Source organism: Monomorium pharaonis, chromosome 11 (assembly GCF_013373865.1).
Source record: "Monomorium pharaonis isolate MP-MQ-018 chromosome 11, ASM1337386v2, whole genome shotgun sequence".
In the NCBI taxonomy this organism is placed as follows: Eukaryota; Metazoa; Arthropoda; class Insecta; order Hymenoptera; family Formicidae; genus Monomorium; species Monomorium pharaonis.
In genome coordinates this window covers 319,371-340,443 of record NC_050477.1, presented here as the reverse complement: position 1 = coordinate 340,443, position 21,073 = coordinate 319,371, and the positions used below count along the sequence as shown (strand labels likewise).

General features: G+C 37.8%; 3 protein-coding genes across 9 annotated transcripts in view; 1 reads left to right on the top strand and 2 right to left on the bottom strand.

Annotated features, from left to right (window-relative positions):
• Positions 1–115: 115 nt before the first annotated feature.
• Positions 116–15,095, bottom strand: LOC105829733 (DNA-binding protein RFX2). 7 transcript variants are annotated; one of them, XM_036293649.1, is made up of 18 exons: positions 13,670–15,095; positions 11,359–13,369; positions 10,143–10,471; positions 9,448–9,640; positions 9,116–9,160; positions 8,584–8,689; positions 8,405–8,504; positions 8,142–8,291; positions 7,448–7,570; positions 6,821–7,002; positions 6,276–6,746; positions 5,940–6,061; positions 5,771–5,868; positions 5,505–5,660; positions 5,172–5,374; positions 4,945–5,098; positions 4,679–4,730; positions 4,479–4,568 (listed from the first exon to the last, which is right to left on the bottom strand). In XM_036293649.1, the coding sequence occupies exons 2-18, from the start codon at positions 11,378–11,380 to the stop codon at positions 4,525–4,527; spliced, it is 2,550 nt and encodes an 849-aa protein (XP_036149542.1). In that variant the 5' UTR covers positions 11,381–13,369; positions 13,670–15,095; the 3' UTR covers positions 4,479–4,524. The 7 variants fall into 7 exon arrangements, with proteins under 7 accessions (XP_012524238.1, XP_036149542.1, XP_012524239.1 ...); XM_012668784.3 differs by lacking the exon at positions 13,670–15,095 and having other exon boundaries at positions 116–4,568; positions 11,359–13,663; XM_012668785.3 differs by lacking the exon at positions 11,359–13,369 and having other exon boundaries at positions 13,670–15,094.
• Positions 15,096–16,533: 1,438 nt separating this feature from the next.
• LOC105839396 (sorting nexin-7) lies at positions 16,534–20,077 on the top strand. The gene is made up of 7 exons (XM_012685683.3): positions 16,534–17,048; positions 17,285–17,440; positions 17,525–17,635; positions 17,743–17,907; positions 17,981–18,176; positions 18,269–18,543; positions 18,753–20,077. The coding sequence occupies exons 1-7, from the start codon at positions 16,878–16,880 to the stop codon at positions 19,110–19,112; spliced, it is 1,434 nt and encodes a 477-aa protein (XP_012541137.1). The 5' UTR covers positions 16,534–16,877; the 3' UTR covers positions 19,113–20,077.
• The window catches only part of LOC105839395, a 29,064-nt gene continuing 27,194 nt past the window's right edge, over positions 19,204–21,073 (bottom strand). Inside the window, 3 exon segments of the mRNA XM_012685682.3 lie at positions 19,204–20,209; positions 20,282–20,538; positions 20,669–20,883. Coding sequence (XP_012541136.1) covers positions 20,106–20,209; positions 20,282–20,538; positions 20,669–20,883 — 576 coding nt within the window. The 3' untranslated portion in view covers positions 19,204–20,105.

Sequence of the window (21,073 nt, the reverse complement as noted above, 5' to 3'; positions counted from 1 at the left end):
GACCAAAAGTAAGAAACAGGAAATAAAAAGCATACTGTAGATTAGAATTAAAAGAATTCATATAAAGATTCGCCGAGGATAACATGGGACATGCGAAGTTCGAGATTTTGTATAATTACAAGTTTTAAACATAGATTTATTATTCACTTTTCATAATTCGCACATTCACACAGATTCTCGAAGATTCTTGCGTTTCGATTTACACTCTAAGTTCGCTGTTGTCTCTCTCTCTCTCCTCTCCCTTCTCTCTTTTTCTTTTTTCTTTCTTTCTCTCTTTTTGAGCGGCATTCAGTAAAAATAATCTTATTCAAGCAGTAACGAATGACACTTGATTTGTGCAAATCTCTCTGGAGGTATCAAAATATCTTCTATACGTTATAAGAAAAAATGCGTCGCAATTTCTTTTCTCTCTCTCTCTCTCTCCCTCTCTCTCTTTCAGACCTGTCCCGCATCCCTAAATCCTCCCCATCAATCCTCATTCCCTAGTCCTCTATTTTTTCTTCTTCGTACAGTCAGAAATATATTTAAGGCCGTGTGTTTACTTATCTCGCAACATAGGAAACCACAATATGTGAGTTTGATCTTGCGTACAGTACAGTTACTATCGGACTATCTTTTCGACCTGCCGTCTACCGCGGCGAGCTTGTAAAACTTACTATTAGAGCGAATTCTCTTCATTAAGAAGCGGGCACGACGCGGCGGCTGCTGCAAAAACCTGCCGAAGAATGCTTTCCTTCTGGATTTCTCTTCTCCCCTTCCTCTTTTTCTTATGCCCCAATCTCGGACTTCCAACCGACCTTATATAATTAAGTATCACGTTTCATAAGCAAGTTACGGCAAGACGTCCTATTTCTTTTCCTCGCAGCGGCCGGGTCGCTCCCGCATTCGGACTCTTCCTTCGTTGAGTCGCCCCCATATCCTTACATTCTAGGTACACATAGGTATCGACGATAAGTTTTCATTCTCTATATCTTTACACGTATAAGCTCATTACAGTTACGGAAACGATCTTAGACTCTGCTCGATGTACTCTGCGCGATGTGCTTTCACCCTCTCACCCTCTCTCACTCACTCACACACACCCCTCTATTTCTCGTCTCGCACCACCTCAGACCGCACTACCAAGTTTTCTCTTTGACTAGCACGCGTTAATCCTACACAATAAATTATAAACGCACGTATTCTATATATATATCTCCATCGGTGGCGAGACGCTTATCCTGCGATTCGCGAGTCGCGAACAACCCAAAACCGGTTTCTCGTTTCTTTTTTTAGTACCCTTGTGTTAAATCACTTGTAGCTTGGAAGAGGAAACGTTCGCGGGAACGTGGACGCAAAGTTTCAGTCGAGGATGACAACGAAAAAGCGAAAATGATATGCGCTCCCCTATACGTTCGCGTTCTCGCACACAAATGAGGAATGAAAATGCAGAAAGAATTAAATTATTCGGACGCCGAAAGAATATGTCAAGGAACGGACGTAAGTGGCAAACGGTCATGCCGTGCGTAAACTGAAGAATAGCCGAGTAGCCTGTGGTCGCAAATGACACATCGGCGCATTTATCATAAATATTTCTCCAATTGATAAATAGCCGACTGCAAGGTCGAGAGCTCGCAAGGCCTGCTTTCTTTACAAGCGTATAGAAAGCGGTCGTGTTCTTAAATTAACAGGCGTCTTCATTTATACAGCTATTGAATACGATTTTTATGTTTGTTCGTTCACTATTAGAATGAAATGTGAAAAGAGAGACTCATGTCCTTTCATCTTTATGAAATAAAAGGCACCTTTTTTCTCTTTTTCCCCTTTTCTTCTTCGCAATATTTTTTTTTTTTTTTAATATCGCAACCTCGTCGTGAATTCAAGAAAATGTGATTCAATAAATACGTCGATGCGAATTGATCGGAGATCAATTCGCTTCATCATCACGCATTAAAACAATACTCATTCTAAATCAGCAATTCTACCAAGTCATTCTCGAGCGATATCATCATTAGCATTTGCGCCATTCAGACTGCAATTTTTATTCGAGTGTAAAAACAAACTTGCGAGATATTTTTATACTGTTATGTCCTGGGATGTCACAATACATTTAAGGTTAATATTTTATGTGAGATCAAAACGATTATTAACATCTGGCAAGCTTATATCGAAGGATAAGCTTGCCAGACGTTATTAATTGACTATTAGATCATTTCTGAAGATTCAAGAAAACTTCTATATTCTGTAATCAATCAATACGGTTGCAAAATTTATACAAAACAACAAAATATTGACTTTATATTTTGCCATGAAAAATGTGACGCTAAATAAAAGAATTTTAATCTCATGTTCAAAAGAACCCGCGATAATAAAATTCTAACATCAGGCTATAAAAGATGAAATCCTCGATTGATTTGCATAAGCGATTTCGTTATTCTTCTAGCGTGTATTTTTCGCATTGTGTATGTATGTGTATGTATATCTATATACATATACAAACTTTTCTTGCAAATCAATAACAAAAATTGTGAAAAATAATTTGCAGACATAGGATTTGTCGATGCGTTTTTATCATGCAAAAATTACAGAAACGAGTCTTAGCTATGCAATGGTACACTTTGGTTTCGTTGAAACTGCGAGTTTGTAAACGCACCTGTACATATACGTATACGTATATATGCGTCATAAGGAATATTTAAAAATATTTCTGACATACACTTAAACATCAAACAGATTGTTTTGCCAGTAGGCGCGCTTCTCGCAAAATGTATAGCTTACTTAAGATGTATACAATAAATCAACAATTATATTTAAAATACAAAAAATTATCGTGAAAAAAATGGACATGTTGAATTGTTCATTGTCCAATGTTACAACATAATAAATTTGTATCTGTTAATTTTTTTTTTTATTAATGAATTAAATGTCTTCGATGTTTAAGAAGTAACTTGTCGCGGATTATACATATAGAACGCTTTATTATAAATACTCGTCGCTTGAAACGTAAGACGATTGAACATCGTCTTCAAATAAATAAAGATCCATGCGCTGCAACTACACTAATATATGTTAAATTGTCTTAAATAATGTATATGAACAAACTAAACTCAACATACGAAACTGTAGCAATACCGGAGTACTTACAATCTAATATTTTTACAATACAAAAGACGCTATTGGAGTGCTTATGAATACAAAACATATACCGACACATATTTTTAGTTGTAAGTATCCTCAACCGATTTTTGAACTGGTTGGGGACGCTTGTATCATTATATTCTTTTTTTTATCGCGCTTATCATTACATTTTGCAGTTTTCTTTTTTAATTTCAACAATCGTACGTATTTTCATTCGCTACATTTCATTAATATGTACACATCCAACGTATAAGACGCACACTGCTATATATTCTATCAGTAAATTAAAACAATCTTTCGATACTCGCGTCTCTCCGTTTCCTATTTTTCTCTTACTCTTTTTCCAATAAAATTTTGTACTATTTGTTTAATTATACTGAGAGAATAGTAACCGACTGCAATAGACTGCTCTCAAACGAAATTTTCACACACAGAGCTCGATGTGTTCAATCAATAAATTACATTAAAAAATATGAATGTCGGATATATGTATGTGTGTGTAAACTTTAAAAGTTTATATACCGTTACAGCAATCTAATATTCCGATAGGAATACTTTTGACATATTACCGTCGGTAGGGCGGATTTTTGTTAATTAGTTTGCGTTTAATTTGTGCACTGGAATCGCGAACAAAAGTGAATTCTACTCTGATCGAGGCAGAGAATTTATATTTTCGCGTTTTCCTTTGCACAAACTGATGATCATTTTAAGCCCACTCAATGTAGTTTCCTTTATACGTGTTATCAAATAATTTGAATATCTTTATTCACGGCAAAAAAAATGGATACGCATGGATATTTATTGTTGCGTTTTATGTTTTATATAATATAAAAATGAATAAAATTTATAAATTTATTTTAACGAGTATTAATATAACATGTAACTAATAATATATATTATCAGTATAAAAAATTAAATTCTCCATATAAATATATAATTAAATATATAACTAAAATAATTAATAAATCACAGGAAACACAATCGAGTGAGCTTTTCTTACATGTTTTAGTGAGAGCATGATAGATTCATGGTCCCGTATATTCTTATTATTTCCTTCCAAAGATGTTTCGACTAGATTTGACATATACTAACATACTAAAATCGTGCCAGCGATAGTTTAAACCTGCGCCATACCTGTATATGAGACAAGGCTTTCGCGGAATACAATACAATACCTCTCTATATTTTATATCACACAGACTTACTTGAATTGTATACATCATAGGCGTTATGCAAAAATCCTCTTCTTATATGTCATAATTATAATTTGACGTTATATAAAATAATAATTTACGAGACTAGTGTTTATTTTCTTTTGTAGTAGGCCTGCATGCTTTCGTGCTAGTATCTTCGTATTTTCGTGTGCTTTACGGGTTTATTCATAAACTAAAGGGCGTAGGCACACAGTTAGCTTAGCTTCATACGTTTTGGTTGGCTCGCATTAGACGCATCTGAAATTCAATTTGCGTCACTTGTATCAAATAAATTTTTATAATAATAATAATAATAGTAATACAATTCTGATAAAAACAAACAAAAATTGTGTAATGTAATGTCTCACCTCCATTGGACGTTGCTCCAAAGCTACTAACTAAAGAGCAATTTTGACTTTTCTGAAACAGAAGCAACCATTTAGCATCTTGTGAAATATAATAAATACAGTGAATAAAATCGATTCATACGAGATTAGATGCCTTTTAAGAAGAATGTTATGGATAAATTTTATTAAGATTTAATTAGAATAATCTTAAGATATAATATTTAATTGCATTACACAAATATTGTAACAAGCAATATGTTGAAGCAGATATGTTGAAGTATACTAACGTCTCCCATTACAGCTATTGGCGTAGTCCCAGTTGCGATAGCAACTTGGTGTTCTATTAAATAAAACATGTACTCGTCGTAAAGTAATCTAATAAGATGAAAAGATCCGAAACTCGCAGCACTCCTCAAAGTAAGATCTCGAATAACCATCGAGCTGTATGAAAGGCATAATAGATAAGTTTAATTGAAAAGACATTCATCAATGTGACGGAAAATAAAATGTATACCTGTAAAACGACCATTTGAGTAAAAATTGACGTGCAGCTTTAGCAAATGTTGGTTTCTCCTCATGTGGTTTAAGTGCTTGAGTCACGACTCCTTTTAACCAGATTGCCCAATCTTCCAATGAATTTTGTTGCTGTAATGTTACTTTGAAATCCGCTTCGAGCCGTTGTACCATCCCATAATCACATTGACATACCCAAGATGCCTGAAAAGACAGACGTATGTACACTACATTTTTGTAAGCATATTACGCACAAATATACATATGTATATAAAATAGAAAGGATTATCTAAAAATGTTTTAATATGCTTGTTCAGGTTTACTTGCAACTTACTTGTTCTTGCACGTTGTGAAAGTCAACGCGATTTAAGTCAGCTAACATTTGATTAATTTGACTAGAATTTTGAAGTACCGCTCGCGCGGCCTGTGCAAGATGATTTAATGACGTATAGCGTCTTAAAGTTTGAGCAAAAGCTGACACTGCAGTTAACTGTAACCAAAAATAATTACACGTACTGCATACAACTCGCATATAACTTTTAAAAATATTTTTTTAATATATCATTAACATATCAAATATTAATTTAAATAAAATAATACCTTAATTTGTGTCATTTCTTCAGGACAATCGGCCATTGCTGACTGCAACCAAGATTCCAATCCCTTTGCAAAATTTCGAATAGACTGTGTCAACGAACCTTTTCAGAAAAAAGAATTATTTAATACATAAATCTAAACAGAATAACCATAATAAATTATAATAACGTACTTGGTATCGGTCGCAATACATTAGGCATTAAAACATCGACTAGATTCTGATAGAATGTATAGTCCACTTTTTTGATAAAGTCTTGTACTCCCGTACATTGACACATCTGATATAGTTTGGTTCTGAAAAGTAAAAATAAAAGATATTTATTTCACACATTAAGAAAATTTTAATAAAATAAAATATAAATTTATACATATAAATGTACTATAGGTAACATGTACAAATAAATGCACTTACATAATTTAAAAAAAAATGTATCAGAAAAAACTACACATTAATTTTTAATACAAAAATGGATGCAATTTAAAGTGTATACAAATTTTAATATCATACTTTGACAAATACTTTTCCTCTTCACACTCATCACCGTTATTATTGTCCTGGCTGCGCCAGAATTCTCTCCAGAGGCTTTCTACCGTGGCAAATTCGAAATTCAATACTGCGTCAAGGAATGCTTCGCAGTGCTCTCTGTATATGCTGCGGAACGTATCAATGTCTTCAAGAGTGCAATCCTCGGGCAGGGACGAGTCGTGACTAATAAAGATCTCTGGAAAATCGGGAATAGCGCCGTTTGCTTCGCCGAGATACTGCTGATACTGCGGCGGCGAGGAATTGGTAGAGATATTCGTATTCGTATGTGTGTTATTCTCGTAGGATGATTCCTGCTTCTGATTGACAAATTTGAATCTCTTATTCTGAGAGTTCGCACTCTGCTGTTGTCTCGATGTACCATCCTCATTCAGTACGGACAAAGGCGAACTTGGCTTCACACGAATTCCGTAGTAATGATATTTTGAATTTCCTCTACAATAAAAAAATAATTAAAAGATGTCTAATAATCATTAAATGTTTCCTTTAATTATTAAGAAGATTTTTACCTAGTCCCTAAACGTCTCGTCCTCAATCCTAAGAATACAGAGCGTATTAATTTCCCGAAACTCGCCGCGTTTACAGGATCCAATTTGTTTTCAGAACAATGGCGTAGGTAATGATTATAGAGAGTGGATCTTGGTAAAGACACACCGTCAGCGGTTTCATAATTCTCTAATAGCCATTGTACCTATTTAAATCAATGAATGAGAAATTAATATTTGTACATGTTTTTATACAGTTTTTATTTTTAAAAATATATAAGATAATGTAAATAAGATCATATATATATAACTTTGCTAAAAATTTCAAAACAAAATTTATAAAAAACGTAACTATACCATTCTACAGAAAAAGATACTCATTGAATTAAATTGAATTAAATTTACATAACCAATAAACAAAAATTAATTATATGTAATTTTATTTTTTTTAAAGATTTATCAATTACGTAACCCTTTTCGCGAACTCCATGAAAGAAGACTTTTAGAAATCAAACTATGCATAATAAAACATTAGAGCAATACAAAGCAATTTAACAAAAGACATGCCGAAAAAATGAAAAATAACAGATACTGATTAGTAACGCGCCAGACAAGCTATGAAAAGTAGGAAATCGGCTTTTTTTGGCTTACGGTGGCCTGGGAGACTCTAGTGGCATGCGTCACGTTTGCCGCTGTCTCTTCCACGGTGACAGTGGTACCTCCGGAATTACCGCTGATCATGTACGCCCCGCCACCACCGCTAACCACAGCCTCCTATCAAACAACCCAACATACCGATACCTCGTTAACCCCCCGAATTAAGGGAATGGACAAGAATACTTCTCTTCAAGTACTAATGTTCGCAATTCTTGCGAACTTCATAAAACTGGAATCCGTAATACAAGTTATTTTAAAAACTACAAGGAAATATTAAAAACCATAACGATATTACAGCATTCATTCATATACATAATGTCGAGAAAATGTAAGATACATTTTTTTGTTTTTGCTTTTCGAGAGAAAATATCTTCTCACTGGTTGCACTACAATTTACTGAACACCCCGTTTATAGCATACATTCTGACAAACTCTTGATATTTGCTAAACAATTATTATATATCCGTTAAAACTACTGTAATGAGATCTGGTATAAATTTTGACGGCCCATTTTGTAATCATGCAGAGCACAGATCCCCATGCCTGCAGCGATAAAGGCATAAATGTATATGTCATATCGTCACAAAATAGTGTACGTTAATCATTCAATGTAATTGAGACTAATTTATTCAGCATCTAAAAAAGATGAAAGAGCAGCCCGAGAAAGAACATAGGACATGCAATTTACCGCAGTTTCCGTTTGCGGGCTAGCGCGCGCAGCGGCGGATATGAGCGCGTGAGTCGGGTCTCCATCTACTACGCTCTGTTGAATCAAGTATGTGCCGTTGCCCTGTGACAACAGCTGTCCGGTGGTTGAATTTGTGCCTTGTCCCGTGACCTGATTGTAACACAAATAATGTACCGTTTAATATCGACGTGATTTTAATATTAAGATAATTTTTTATATAGCGATAATTATTACATAGTAACTTTATTTGGGCGTACAATTACCTGTGCGTATGTTACTGGGGTTGTTGCTGGAGTGTAGTACTGACCCGAAGCTGGAGTGTACATTGCTCCCGCCTCACCGACAGCATAAACGGGATATGTCCTGCGCAGAATATTACGTGATTGTTACAGAGCGTTCCGTAAATTAATGAATAAATAAACGCGAGAATTGCGACATTTACATCTGGCCATTCGCCGGTATATACGTGGAACCATCCCCTTCGACATACTGAACGTAAGTTGGATGAGAGACTGACTCGGACCCCACCGCCTCTGCGTCGCCGGACACTGAAACAAAAAAAAAACGTGGTTGAATGTATATGAATAGATCATTTGTATCGACACATATAAAGCGTAAATGAAACAAATTTTATTAAGATAAGTTTTATTAAGAAAATTTCTAGAAGAATGTTTATGACATACTGTTACATCGATTTAGAAATTTCCTTGATAACTAAAAGTCATCAAAAATATATTTGGCACTGCACTTGGATAGAATGAGGGTAAGTTTGTAGACTATTAAGAGCTCTAAATTATACACATATTCACGTTTATCGACAACGCGTAGCGACGATAAGTACAGATAAAATAAACTGAATATTAGATATCAGTGTCTAATAATTCATTCATTAATATTATAATTTCTACAAAATTAAAAATGTATAGATAATAAATAGGACGTTTAAAGGCATGCTGTTTATAGTCTGCCCTCACCTACAGCCGTTGTGAGGGACGCGTAGGATGATGAGTCACTGGTACCTAGTGTGGTCAGAGTAGAAGTACAGAGGTGCATGTTTTTCAGCAGCATAGAAAGGGCCAATTTCTACTCAGATACTATAATCTTTCAAACTGATCCTCATGTGCTTGCCGCAAATAGTAAATTTATTTGCGATTAAGTTTTGAAATTAATTTCTATCTGTATATTTGTATCATATTTAATGTTTTGCAATTTTATGTTCGCAATTAAGTTTTCCGCGCATTACAGTAAGGATCAATTTTGATTGCTTTGATATCAGGAGTAGAAAATTGATATTTGATTATTATACCTGTAACTGTAATGTAGTGCGGGGAACCACTGACGATGGTGCCAGTTGACGTGGAAGCTGCGTCGGAATCCACCAGCGTGTGCTGGCCTGAGTGAGTAGTATTGACCACTACCTGTGCTGTAACATGTGCTGGCGTACCTGTTGAACCGTTGGACGAATCTGCAGCTGTTTCAAGCGAATCCTGAACAAAAACCTAAATTATTATTTATAGTATGCGTGTCCTCGTGGCCCATGTCTCACTTTCATAAGAGAAATTTTTTAAAAAGAAAGAATTACGTATGCCTCTTGCACGTATGCAAATATTAATATGCCCCAGGTAGAATTGTGACTTGGATTTTATTTCAACATTTGTGTGTATTACTCTTATCAGTCACTAGGAACAGATGGCTCAAATATATGTTATCAGATTGGCTGTACAGCATAAAAGTGCGCTGCAAACAGATGCCATAATAGCCAGAGAAATCACATGTACATATTGAATAAATTGTTTTCCACATTCTTTGGATTATATATTCTTATCTGCCTTGTAATAGCAGAAACCAATAGAGAGAAGGAAAAGTAATTTGACATATGAATCACATTTTACTTACAGAGCTTAAGATCACTGTATTTATAACTCTTGAAGAATGATTGAACTCACAAATCACACCAGCAAGAAGCATAACGCAAAAATAATGTGGGATAATATTGCTAACCTGAATGGGCTGTAGATTATTTGGACTGGAGGGATCAGGATTTGTCACGACAGTGATGAGCTGCTGGCCTCTGGCAGGCTGAGTCTGTGCCCCACTGCCACCGCCATTGGAGCTGGAGGTAGTAGTCACGACAACCACATTCTGCTTAGAATCTACCCCTACCGCTGCCGTGGAGCTACCCCCACTGTTGTTAGCCCCGGTAGAGGCTGCTGCAAGGGCATACTGGGCTCCTGTCGTAGTCATGGCAATCACTCCTTTGCCTCTCTTCTCTGCACCCACTGAGTCGTCGCCACTACCGCTACTACTACCTCTCCGCTGAAGAGACGAATCTATAACAGAGAGAAATATATATATATATATATACACACATACATCGTCACGTTAAATATCAATAACATCTTCCACCTCCAGAGGTAGCAGGGAGATCTTTAAGAACGACATGCCTTCGCAACCCCTCAATGTCAATATCGACTCACTAGAGCAGGAATATTACCTGGTAATTGTGAAACAGAGCACATAAAGTACATCAAATATATTTTTATTAATTCTAAGTAAAGTATCACTTCTAATATCTCTTCCTAAACATAAACTATTGTATTCCATAAAGTTTACTCTCATTTCACATAAAATTTGCTATATAGAATTCTCAAGATTGCCTATAAAAATCCAATTAGAAACCATTTTTTCCAAATATTAAATTTTTTTAATAATTTGTTAGAGTATAGCTTGAGAAATTTGAGAATTCTATTACCTGTTCTATAAATCAAATTAGAAACCATTGTTTTACACATATAAATTTTTTTTTAAATAAATGTAACATTAATCATGTAAATATTTTCCTTAAAATATTTCTTAAAAAATTTAAATAAAACTCGAAACTATTTGCTGGATAATAGTCACAAGACTGTCAAACAAATTATTCATATTCGGCGTGGCTTTGCATAAATCTGACGATAAATCAAATCGTCGCTAAAGAGCACCGAGGGAGAGAGAAAGAAAGAAAGAGAAAAAGTACCTTAGCACTCTACCGAGTCGCTAAAATAAGACTTCCACTCGGGAGATGAAAAACATCTCGTTGATCTCGAGTTGAAATGCAATCGGCTCACGCGCGCGTTGCCGGGAGAAACGTCACAAATGCGGGGATAAAAGTCCCACTACCCGCGTCCCGGCCGCCGTCCTAACCTATATCGCGCGATAGAGATCGCAATAAACGTACTTTCCTCGCAGGTGTGGCGCATTCAATAATCCGCAGATCAAAGAGAAGCCCCGGCGGGAAACCCACGATACGAGCGGTACACGTCACTGCCATTATTACGCGCGTGTATCATGGTGCGTGTATATATCGGCGCCCCCGCGTATGTACCTGTTGGGGCGGCAGGTACCAAACACAATGTATCAAGGGGGAAGAAATCGGCCTGGCATGGCGGAGGGGAGGGGGGGAAAGGACGCTCGCGCGAGGGGTGCTTCGGAGAGCCCCGCTACCCACGCGTGACTGGACGCGCGCGCGAGACTCCGCCGCTCTAAGAGGGTTGCATCAATGAAGGCGGCCCCGGGATCACGAAAGCAATTAGAGAGCATTATCCCGAGAGTCCGGCTTGAGTCGCGCAACAACCCTCCACCGTCCTCCTTCCGTCCAAGTATGGACCCGGGGGCTAATAAGCGCTACCCCGCGTTAATACGCTTCGCGAGGGAAAGGTGACCGTGCTTCGCTTCCCGTAGAGTCTCTCCGTTAACTGTGTAATGAAATACAATAAGGTGCACGATATTATTTTGTCCCTCGCTTTGTATCCTGATGTTAAAAATTATATCATAAGACAAGATGGAATTGCATATCCCGATAAGAAAATCTATGACGTCGTTACTCGATAATATTCGGGAGAAAATTGGGTAATAGGATCCGATGTTTTCTGTTTTGGTATATACATACTAGCTAATTAATATAGAACCAGTGGAGAGATGTACTAATATTACATCAACAGCCCTGACATTCTTGCCCTAATGCGACCAAACTCACATTAACTACGAATAAAAGTGTCGAGCAAATAAAGGGGGAGTATTCGTTATTTTCTAACGGTAATTTTTATAATTTTGCATTTTATATATATAAAATTGTTTGAAGTTAATTTGAGATTTTCATCAATATAATTAAATTCTTTCGGCACGTCCCTTTGTGAGTGAGTGAAGTTTCAGGAAACATCTGTTATATTATTTCTCTCTTTTCTGATAATATTTTAGTATTATATTTAGAAAGATATCCTTATATAGCGTTTGCTGCAAATGTTACTGGTAGGCTGATATGATACTCCTGTGTTTGTTACCTACACGCGTAATGTCACACGTGCACCTGGCCTCTGTCATGCATGGCTGATAGGGAGGGAGACTTCTGTTGTCTCTCCAAGTTCTTCCTACCCATACGACGTATTTACGTATCTCACACGTATATTTCACCGTGTGTTATCCTCTGTATAATTTGTATATGAGAAACCGTTACTTAGGTTCATAGAGGCTACATTTTTTACCGATATCCATGGTCTCGGTCTCAGTGTCCTATGGGAAGGAGCAATATGCACCTGGAGTCAGATAAAGCCTGTGTGGGCTGAGAACTTATGCAGATGGTGAAAAGCAAAACGATGAGATAAGGGACAGATAGCGCGAAATCAAACAACAAACGCTGACTGGGAAAATGGGTAGAAGAGAATTCAAAGTTAGACACGCAACAACATTTGCAACAAGTATCAGACAAGCTAACTTGTGAATCGAGGCAGGGAAGATGGCTGAGAGAAGATTAATATGTTCGCCAGCTCGGGGTTACGGGGCAGATGATCGCATTCACCTAATTGATAAACCCATTTTAATTGGAAATCTTCGTGGATCTTCTTCGCGTTAGGTGCGCCCTCGTAGAAGTATAATGGGCTCGCCAATGCGTTACAAATTAGGGGTATCTATGAAACTTATTTGTGATCTCCCCATGGAAAGAGAGAGAGAAAGAGAGAATATCACAAAGAGAATATCATCCTGCTTCAACGTAAAGTCCGGAATCATTCGGCGTCCCTCAACGGATCAATATATCGTGTACAAAGAACTGAAATCATAAAACTACTGAAAAAGAAGCCCCAAATGTGTATTACAGGTTCTCCACACTCCACTCTATGGCTCATCAGCTTCTCGCTTGAACAGATTGATGTGAAATTTAATTCTGACGAACGGATCGCTTTACTCGGGAGCATCTGCAAGTGATTGAACTTATAACTCGACCAATGATACTTCACACTCTACGTTTATGCTAAAACATTTAGAGTCCTGACAGAGGGAGACAGGAAGGCTCTTTCTCTGAGTTCTTGCGTCCTCATGAGCATGACGTGCAATAACGGCCTACAAGAAATCGTCGAGGAGACGGACAATCCGTGACGACGGCGGCGTCTCCGTCGACACTCGCCACGGCTCCGCGAGCGCAAACGACGACGGACGAGGTCCGACCGTCTCCTTCTCTGTCTCCCTCTCTGTCTCACTCTCACTTTTGCACTCACCTGTCTTCATGAATGGCGTGTGCTCGAACGCAGCGGCGCCCGGGCGCACTTGCGCGGCCGAACGACGTGTCTCGTCGTCGTCGTCGTCGTCGTTGTCGTCGTCGAGCGGGTGTGCTCTCTCTTTCTCTCACTCTCTTTCAACCTGTGCGCGAGCGCGCGCGCGCGCGCTCTTTCTCTCTCGCTCGTTCGTTCGCTCTCGTTGCTCCCTCGGTCTGCGGAAGGCGACAACGGGCTCGTCACCCAGGAAACCGCGCACCACAGTCGGCTCTTAGGTTCGCTCGCTCGTACGTACGCACGCACGCACGCACCGCGCCGGCACGCACGGAGCGCGAAAAGAGCGGCGGGGCGACACACTCCGACGAACCCCCTATACTTTGTTGTGGACGGCTGGCCGGAGTGGTGTTGCTTGTCTGCTACCTACGGTCGCCTTGGCTACGGCATCACTGACCGCGTCACGCGCAGGGCCGTGCGCGCCGCACCATGGGCCCCTCTCGCGCGCGCCGTGGCGGCCACGGAAGCGCGAGTGAGAGAGCTCCGCTTCCTCTCGCACGGCGCGCCGAACACGAACGCGTTTCTTCGTGGGAGGACGTTTCTCGTTCTTTCTCTCCGACGCGCAACTCCTTTCCTTCGCTCACGATCCTTTTAACTTTCGCTCTTTTGACCGGCGAAATTTGCTTTCATATGATTTCTTTCTCGAAAATCCAAATCGCGATATTTAAATTGAGAAATTTTGAAAATTTCTTAAAATTTACCACTATATTCTAATGTTGTGCAGACTGACAAATAAGACGGAATAATGTTTATCTTTATCAATGTTTCTTTTACTTTAGGAGGATAAAACATTGTTAGAATTAATAAAAAAATTAAAGTAGTTAAATCGAGATTAAAATTAATTGATAGAAATGGACTGTAAGTCTGTAAAAGTGATTTAGGATGGTATTTAAAACTGGAATTTATGTTTGAGATCCTTTTAAGAGAAAGCCGAGAAAGCTGTACGATTATTTCATTCGACAAGAGTGCGTGTCATAATGCGGTTTTTTGGCGCCATCTGTACCACCTACACGCAAACACGACGCCAGTAACGTGTTCGCTTGAACACGTTGGCGGCAATTTTGATTGACTTAATTAGAACATTAATTAAATAAGAAAGTATCTATACCACCTGACGTGAATAGAATCACTAATTTTTCACTATTTAATGAGATAATTAAGTAAAAAATATTTAAAACAACGAAATGTTTAATTAAAAATTTGACTTTGATTGATTCTATATCGTTTGATTTGATCTTAATTAGAAATTTATCAGGTAATAGTCTAATCAATTTCAACTGATACGTATTAAAATACTTGTTGATTGTTGAATATAAATTGCCAACTATAGAACTCAAAATTGTTTTATATTCTATTTGGTTTTTTGTTTTCCCATTTTCTGTAATCTTTATATATATATATATATGTGTGTGTGTGTGTGTGTGTGTGTGTGTGTGTGTGTGTGTGTGTGTGTGTGTGTGTGTGTGTGTGTGTGTAATTTATGACAAAAATAATACATTTAATTAATAATTGAGCAATTTTTTTTAAAATAAATTAATTAAAAATTTGGTCGGAATGATCGATCAGTTTTACATTTTGCAACTTGTAAAAAGTCATAAAATTTAATTTTATTACACATTAGATTGGTGAGATTAGCTCTTACGATCAAAAAAATGCAGTTTCTAATAAATAAATCAATGAACGAGAATTGATAAAAGATCAGGAAAAACTGAGGCTCGCGAAGACGATCAGCGACTTCAACGAGTGGTGTCGGTCATCATCTCGTAACCTCGTGTTGCGACGAGGAAAGAAGCGAAGCACGGGTTACGAAAAAAAAAAGAAGGAGTAGTAGTTACTTACGTAACAACAATCGGTTTCTAACGATGTAGCGAGGCACAGGCACATTCGACCGAAGTTGCTCATTTGCCATGGCGTTGAACCCGAGACTCTCGCGGCAGAATAACCGCGGGACCAAGAAGATTGGAATCACCATGCAGCTCCTTTCCATCCTCTCTACGATTTTTGAGAAAACTATCTATCGGCGTCTCCTTGTGGAATGTAACCTCCGTAAACGCGAGAATACTTCAGAAAAAAGAGAGAGAAAGAGCGAGAGAGAGAGAGAAAGAAAAAGAAAACTCGATCGCAATAACAATCGCGGATCGCCGATCATCGATTTTCGTGCGCAACTTCCGTCCGTCCGTGCGTTCGTCAATGTCCACGCGGTTTCATATCGCAGGATCCTACGACAACGGGACAAACTCACTCGGGAATCCGAGAACGTGTTGCCCGTTTCAGAAAAACTATTTTATTTGTTCCCTTCTGTTTTTTTTTTCTTCGGCACACCATTGAATTGTGTACCTCGTATCCTCAATCAGAAAAGAGGGGGATGTGGGATGTGGGTCAATCAGCTAGGTTACACGCCCGATGCGAAGTTAGCGCAGCATTTTGAATCGATGATCGATGGCGTATCGCGTGCGCGCGCCGTCTCGTTCGCAGCGGCGGATCGCGATACTCGCAGGCCCCGCGCGCGAACTTAACCTGAAATAGCAGTGTAAAAATTTGTTATGTGTCAAATAACCTACAACGAAAGTTCGATTGACGATAATTGACGGCACGGTAAATCACAAAAAAAAAAGTAAAAACTGTTATTATTTCGGTCTTGTCTATTTCGATTTTTGCTGTGAACACGCAAAAGTAATTATTTATTCTGTATCATTAACGAAATCGCAAAACTTGTGTTAAAATTAATTACTATAAAATTAAACGATTTAGAATCAGTTTATTTTTTAAATATTCGTCCTAAAGTTTATTAACTTAAAATTCTACTTAAATTTAAAAAAAAACGCCGATTCAAAATCTTTCTGTGCTTTTTCAGAAAATTTGACAAACCGACAGATTGTCGACGATTTAATATTGGCGTGGCAAAGAAAAAACTCACACTATTAACATAACATAATGAAATGTTACCAACAATTGCATTTGAATTAGAAAAATAACAATTTTCAGTCATTGCAACAGGTAATCTCCCTTCGTGTAACCGTCCTGCGATACCGTTCTGACGCCTGCGCGAAGTTATCAGTTGTCTTGCGAAGGCGGCTGCAGGCAACTGGCGTTATCATCTGCGCGTTGTCTGACTGTGTCTGGTCTGACATCTGACACTCTGACCGTCGTCAGAAAGATGATGACCTCGTCAGAAACGTCAGAAGTGGAGAATTTGGGTGATGAGAAGGGCGCTGAGGACTCGGCGATCCTGGAGGTGAGCTCTATGGCGGTGGGCGGAATCGTGAAGCAGGAGAGTCGCGACGTCGACTATCTGTCCAACTGCAGCACCTCCATCGAGGGATCCGTGGTACGTAACATAACCTGGGACCCACTTTGACACTTCCCCATGCCCCATTAGCGTCCGTTGTCCTGGAAGAGATCAATAAATTAGAATTGGCAGGTAACGTAATATATATAACATATGCAACAGGAGAGTTTATATTTATTTTTAATCATCACTTTATATATTTTATTCTGAGTTTGATTTTCAAGAGTCCTATATGATCGTAAATTGATAAACAAGAAACTTTTGTAATTTTGCAGGTTGCGTCCCCTTCTATCGATAGTTTCTCCACTCTGCCAGATCAGGAGATATCGGACTTCCAGACAGACTCGAGAGATCTACAGGTAAAAGTGGACAATCCACAAAAACACCTGGAGACTCTGGAGACATATATAACATTCCGCATAACAACCAGAGTATGTATGACTCTGCTAAAATGTAATTTAATTCTTTAACTCCTATTTTGATATATGTTATAATTGTGCTAAATAATTATGTAGACTACGCGTCCAGAGTTCGAGGAAGGAGAGTATGTAGTTCGCAGGCGATACAATGACTTTATTTGGCTGCGCCAAAAATTAGTGGACACTTATCCAACTCATATCATACCGGTAAATTTTTATTGTTATATTTTGATATACATGATTTATGATTAAATGAAATGTATGATTATGAAAATGACCAATGAAAGGGTTATAAATCTTGGGTTTTGTTACAGCCAATGCCAGGCAAGCATACTTTACTCGCTCAACTAGATCGTTACTCCAAGGAATTTATCATAGCGCGTATGAAGCTTTTGCACATATTCCTGAACCGAGTAGTGAATCATCCTATTCTCAGTTGTGATAAGAATCTCTATATTTTTCTTACAACAAAACCTTCAGTAAGTACGATCTTGCTATAGAACAATGTTGTGTATCAAGCATTAATAAGTTATTGTTCAAAATCAATTACAGGAATTTCTTGTTTATCGTAAAAATCGTGGGAATGTGTTCGGAAAAGTGACTGACTCCTTGCAAAACATAGCGAGTACTTACACAATGAAACAGCATCATTTAGAGTTTGAACAGATTCGGGATTATTGCACAGCATTGAGTGAAAAATTGTCTGCTATAGACAAGATCAATAATCGTATACACAAAGAGAGGCAAGGTGCGCACGAAAATTGCTCGCAAATGAATATTGTAATAAAATTGCTGTTTTTACATTAGCTGTTTCTCATATTATATTTTATAATGTGATAGATTATTTAATGGAGCTTCATCAATTGCATCCAATATTTACTCTGTGGGCTACCTCGGAACCAGAACTCGCGCCCATTTTATTGGCGATTGCTAAAGCGGTGGAAACGAACGCAACGGCGCACCAGAAACTTCTGGAGAACGTTCCCAATGACGAACGCGAATATGTTTCGTACATAGAAGCGGTCAAAAACGCATTATCCCGGCGAGACTCGATGCAGATTGAATACGAGATAACGGTCGATATGTTAGCGAAGAGAAGATTAGAAAAGGACCAGGTATAAGCTTTGTTTATATCTTCCTATTTAATCTGTTTGGATTTAAATTGATTAAATGACATAATATATCTCCAAATATGTAAATAACAGTTTAATCTTTGTGATATCGATGTTAGTCTCAGATATTAAAATGTAAAAATTAATCAACATTCTGTTTTTTCATGTTGTTAGAAAAGCGAATAGATTTACGTTTAATTGTATTCATATAGTTGATAGGAAATCCGAGCTACACGATTCCCGCGCAAGGCTGGGGCGGGTCTCTTTGGAAAGCAGAATCTCGCGATGAAAAATTAGAAAGACTCGGCCAGACTATTCCGCGACTGGCCAAGCAAGCGGAGATAATGCAGGATCGCGTGGAGTGCGCGAATGAGAATCTGCGTAGCGATTTTCAAAGATGGAACATGGAAAAGCAACAGGATTTGAAGAACATGCTGATCACGATGGCGGACCAACATATCAGACATTATCAGCAGTGCATGAATGCGTGGGAGGAGATTCTCACTGGCCTCAAGTTGGACGGAATCGGATCTGACGTTAATGTGGGGCCCCCCGTTAAGATACCCGTTTGAATCGTTAGTTTCTTCGCCACTCGAAAGGATATGAAATAAATATTCGTTATACATATACGAAGATAACACATCAGTTAAAAAGAATCTATATGACACAAAGTTTATTACAATTTAAAAAAATGATCTCTTCAATTAGCTTCGAATATCATTGCTTTGGAAATTGTATTGTTTCAAAATCTCGAAAAAAAAATTATGCAGTATCTGCGAACCGTAACGCACTTAACGATGAAAATTGCATTTGATGTACAATACAATATATGCTAATATCAAAATTCTATCTGAAAAATTCGCCTTTATGATACAATAATCTTGTGATAACGTGAAAAATTAAGTATAACACATTGGTCCTACATATGCATGCAGGACAAGTTTAGATATATATAATGTACAAGCAAAAATTTGCCGATGTTCTTCAGATGTTTATGTCGTCAGTTAATTTTGGGGACCAAAGTATATATCGAGGCGTTTATCGCCATATTCCCTTTTTCTTTCTTACTTTGTGAAGCACATTACAACACATTTATTGACAATCAGTTTAGTCACCTCTATATCTACTACCAAAGTACAGCAGTTACCATGATAGCATAGATAGCGTCAATGTGTATAGTATACAGCACTGGTAAATTTTACAAATCGGAGCAAAATTTGCTTGCGAGAGCTTCGTTGTATCGTTAATTAGTACCATTAGCCTAAGTTTATGAATTATGTCTCTAAGTTTATGAACAAATCGCACCGCGCACTGAATCGATTTCGCTTAGTAAAAAAGGATGTAGCAAGAATCCTATATGGCTTACACGTTCCTTTGTATATCCGTTATTTATGCTCGAAAAGGAAGATACTCTTTGCTAACAGCAAAACTGTTAAACAAGGCGGAGTACATTTCTATACATTATATGCCACGGCTTGGCAAGTTGGCAAAAATGGTGGAGTTTGTATCAATAAATAAATTATTGTTTGCAATGAAATGCAATATGATGACTCCTGTGTTTCTTCTCACTCCAATAAGGCGTCGTTCGTACGTTCCACGTAACACTCCATCGGCGTTATGTAGAACTGCACCAGATTGTCCAAATCGATGAGCTTGGTTATAGATTCGCCTGTGGGAAACGAATTTGATGTATGAGATTATCTTTAAAAATTATAATAAATTTTTCAGAATAAATACTGACCTGCCAGGCTCATCTCGTTATGAAGGAAGCGTACTGTATGCGCATACGGTTGTTGAATCTTTTCCCGTAGCTGGGTAGCTAAACGACGGGTCGGATTCCATAATTGGCTACGAAAATTCGGTATGTTTGTAATGGTCTGCTTCCAGGATTCCGGCTTTACCTCCTCCATTGGCAATACGTCTGTTATCCTATATTGGCTCGTGTCGATGTTCCATGTGAACTTACATCCGACCTCGTATTGCTTCCTCTCTTGTGTACTGGACGCATTGTATTAATTAATTAAAACTGTATAAATCATACCTCAAAACTTGATACTTTAATGTGCGACAATTCGTACAAAGGATTTAACTACCAGAATGTAATTTGTAGAATAACAAGTGTGCTTACCATTGTGTTTGACTACATAACTCACTTGCTTGGATCTTCATTATATGCAAACATATAATGTCGCCGCTAAGCGCGCATACGTCAATTATTTCGATATCGTAGTCGCTACAGTGCCAATACTTTTTCTTAAATCTCGTGCAGATCCAATCTGCTATGTGATGAGAAAAAGTCTCAATGTCGAAACTCAATTGCGTTATAGAGACGCATGGCACTATCTAAAATATTTTTATTATTATTTTAGAACGTTACATTTTCACAATTATTCACCGATTATCTGAATCATCCAAAACAGATCTGCTTTGCAGAAAATTATAAGATATCTGGGCCGAATAATACACACTTAATTTTATTTCTAAAAAAACTCAGAGTTAAAATTTTTTTAAACTTTTACAGATATTAAAAAAT

What these genes read in the sequence shown, in the direction of transcription:
- LOC105839396 (XM_012685683.3), top strand. Translation starts at nt 16,878, where the DNA reads ATGATGACCTCGTCAGAAACGTCAGAAGTGGAGAATTTGGGTGATGAG. An exon ending in CATTCCGCATAACAACCAGA is followed by an intron (nt 17,441 to 17,524) that starts GTATGTATGACT and finishes ATAATTATGTAG; the next exon opens with ACTACGCGTCCAGAGTTCGA. An exon ending in TATACACAAAGAGAGGCAAG is followed by an intron (nt 18,177 to 18,268) that starts GTGCGCACGAAA and finishes ATAATGTGATAG; the next exon opens with ATTATTTAATGGAGCTTCAT.
- LOC105829733 (XM_036293649.1), bottom strand. Translation starts at nt 11,380, where the DNA reads ATGCGCCACACCTGCGAGGAAA. An exon ending in CCCCAGTAACATACGCACAG is followed by an intron (nt 8,292 to 8,404) that starts GTAATTGTACGC and finishes TGTTACAATCAG; the next exon opens with GTCACGGGACAAGGCACAAA. An exon ending in TGGAGCAACGTCCAATGGAG is followed by an intron (nt 4,569 to 4,678) that starts GTGAGACATTAC and finishes ATTGAATTTCAG; the next exon opens with ATGCGTCTAATGCGAGCCAA.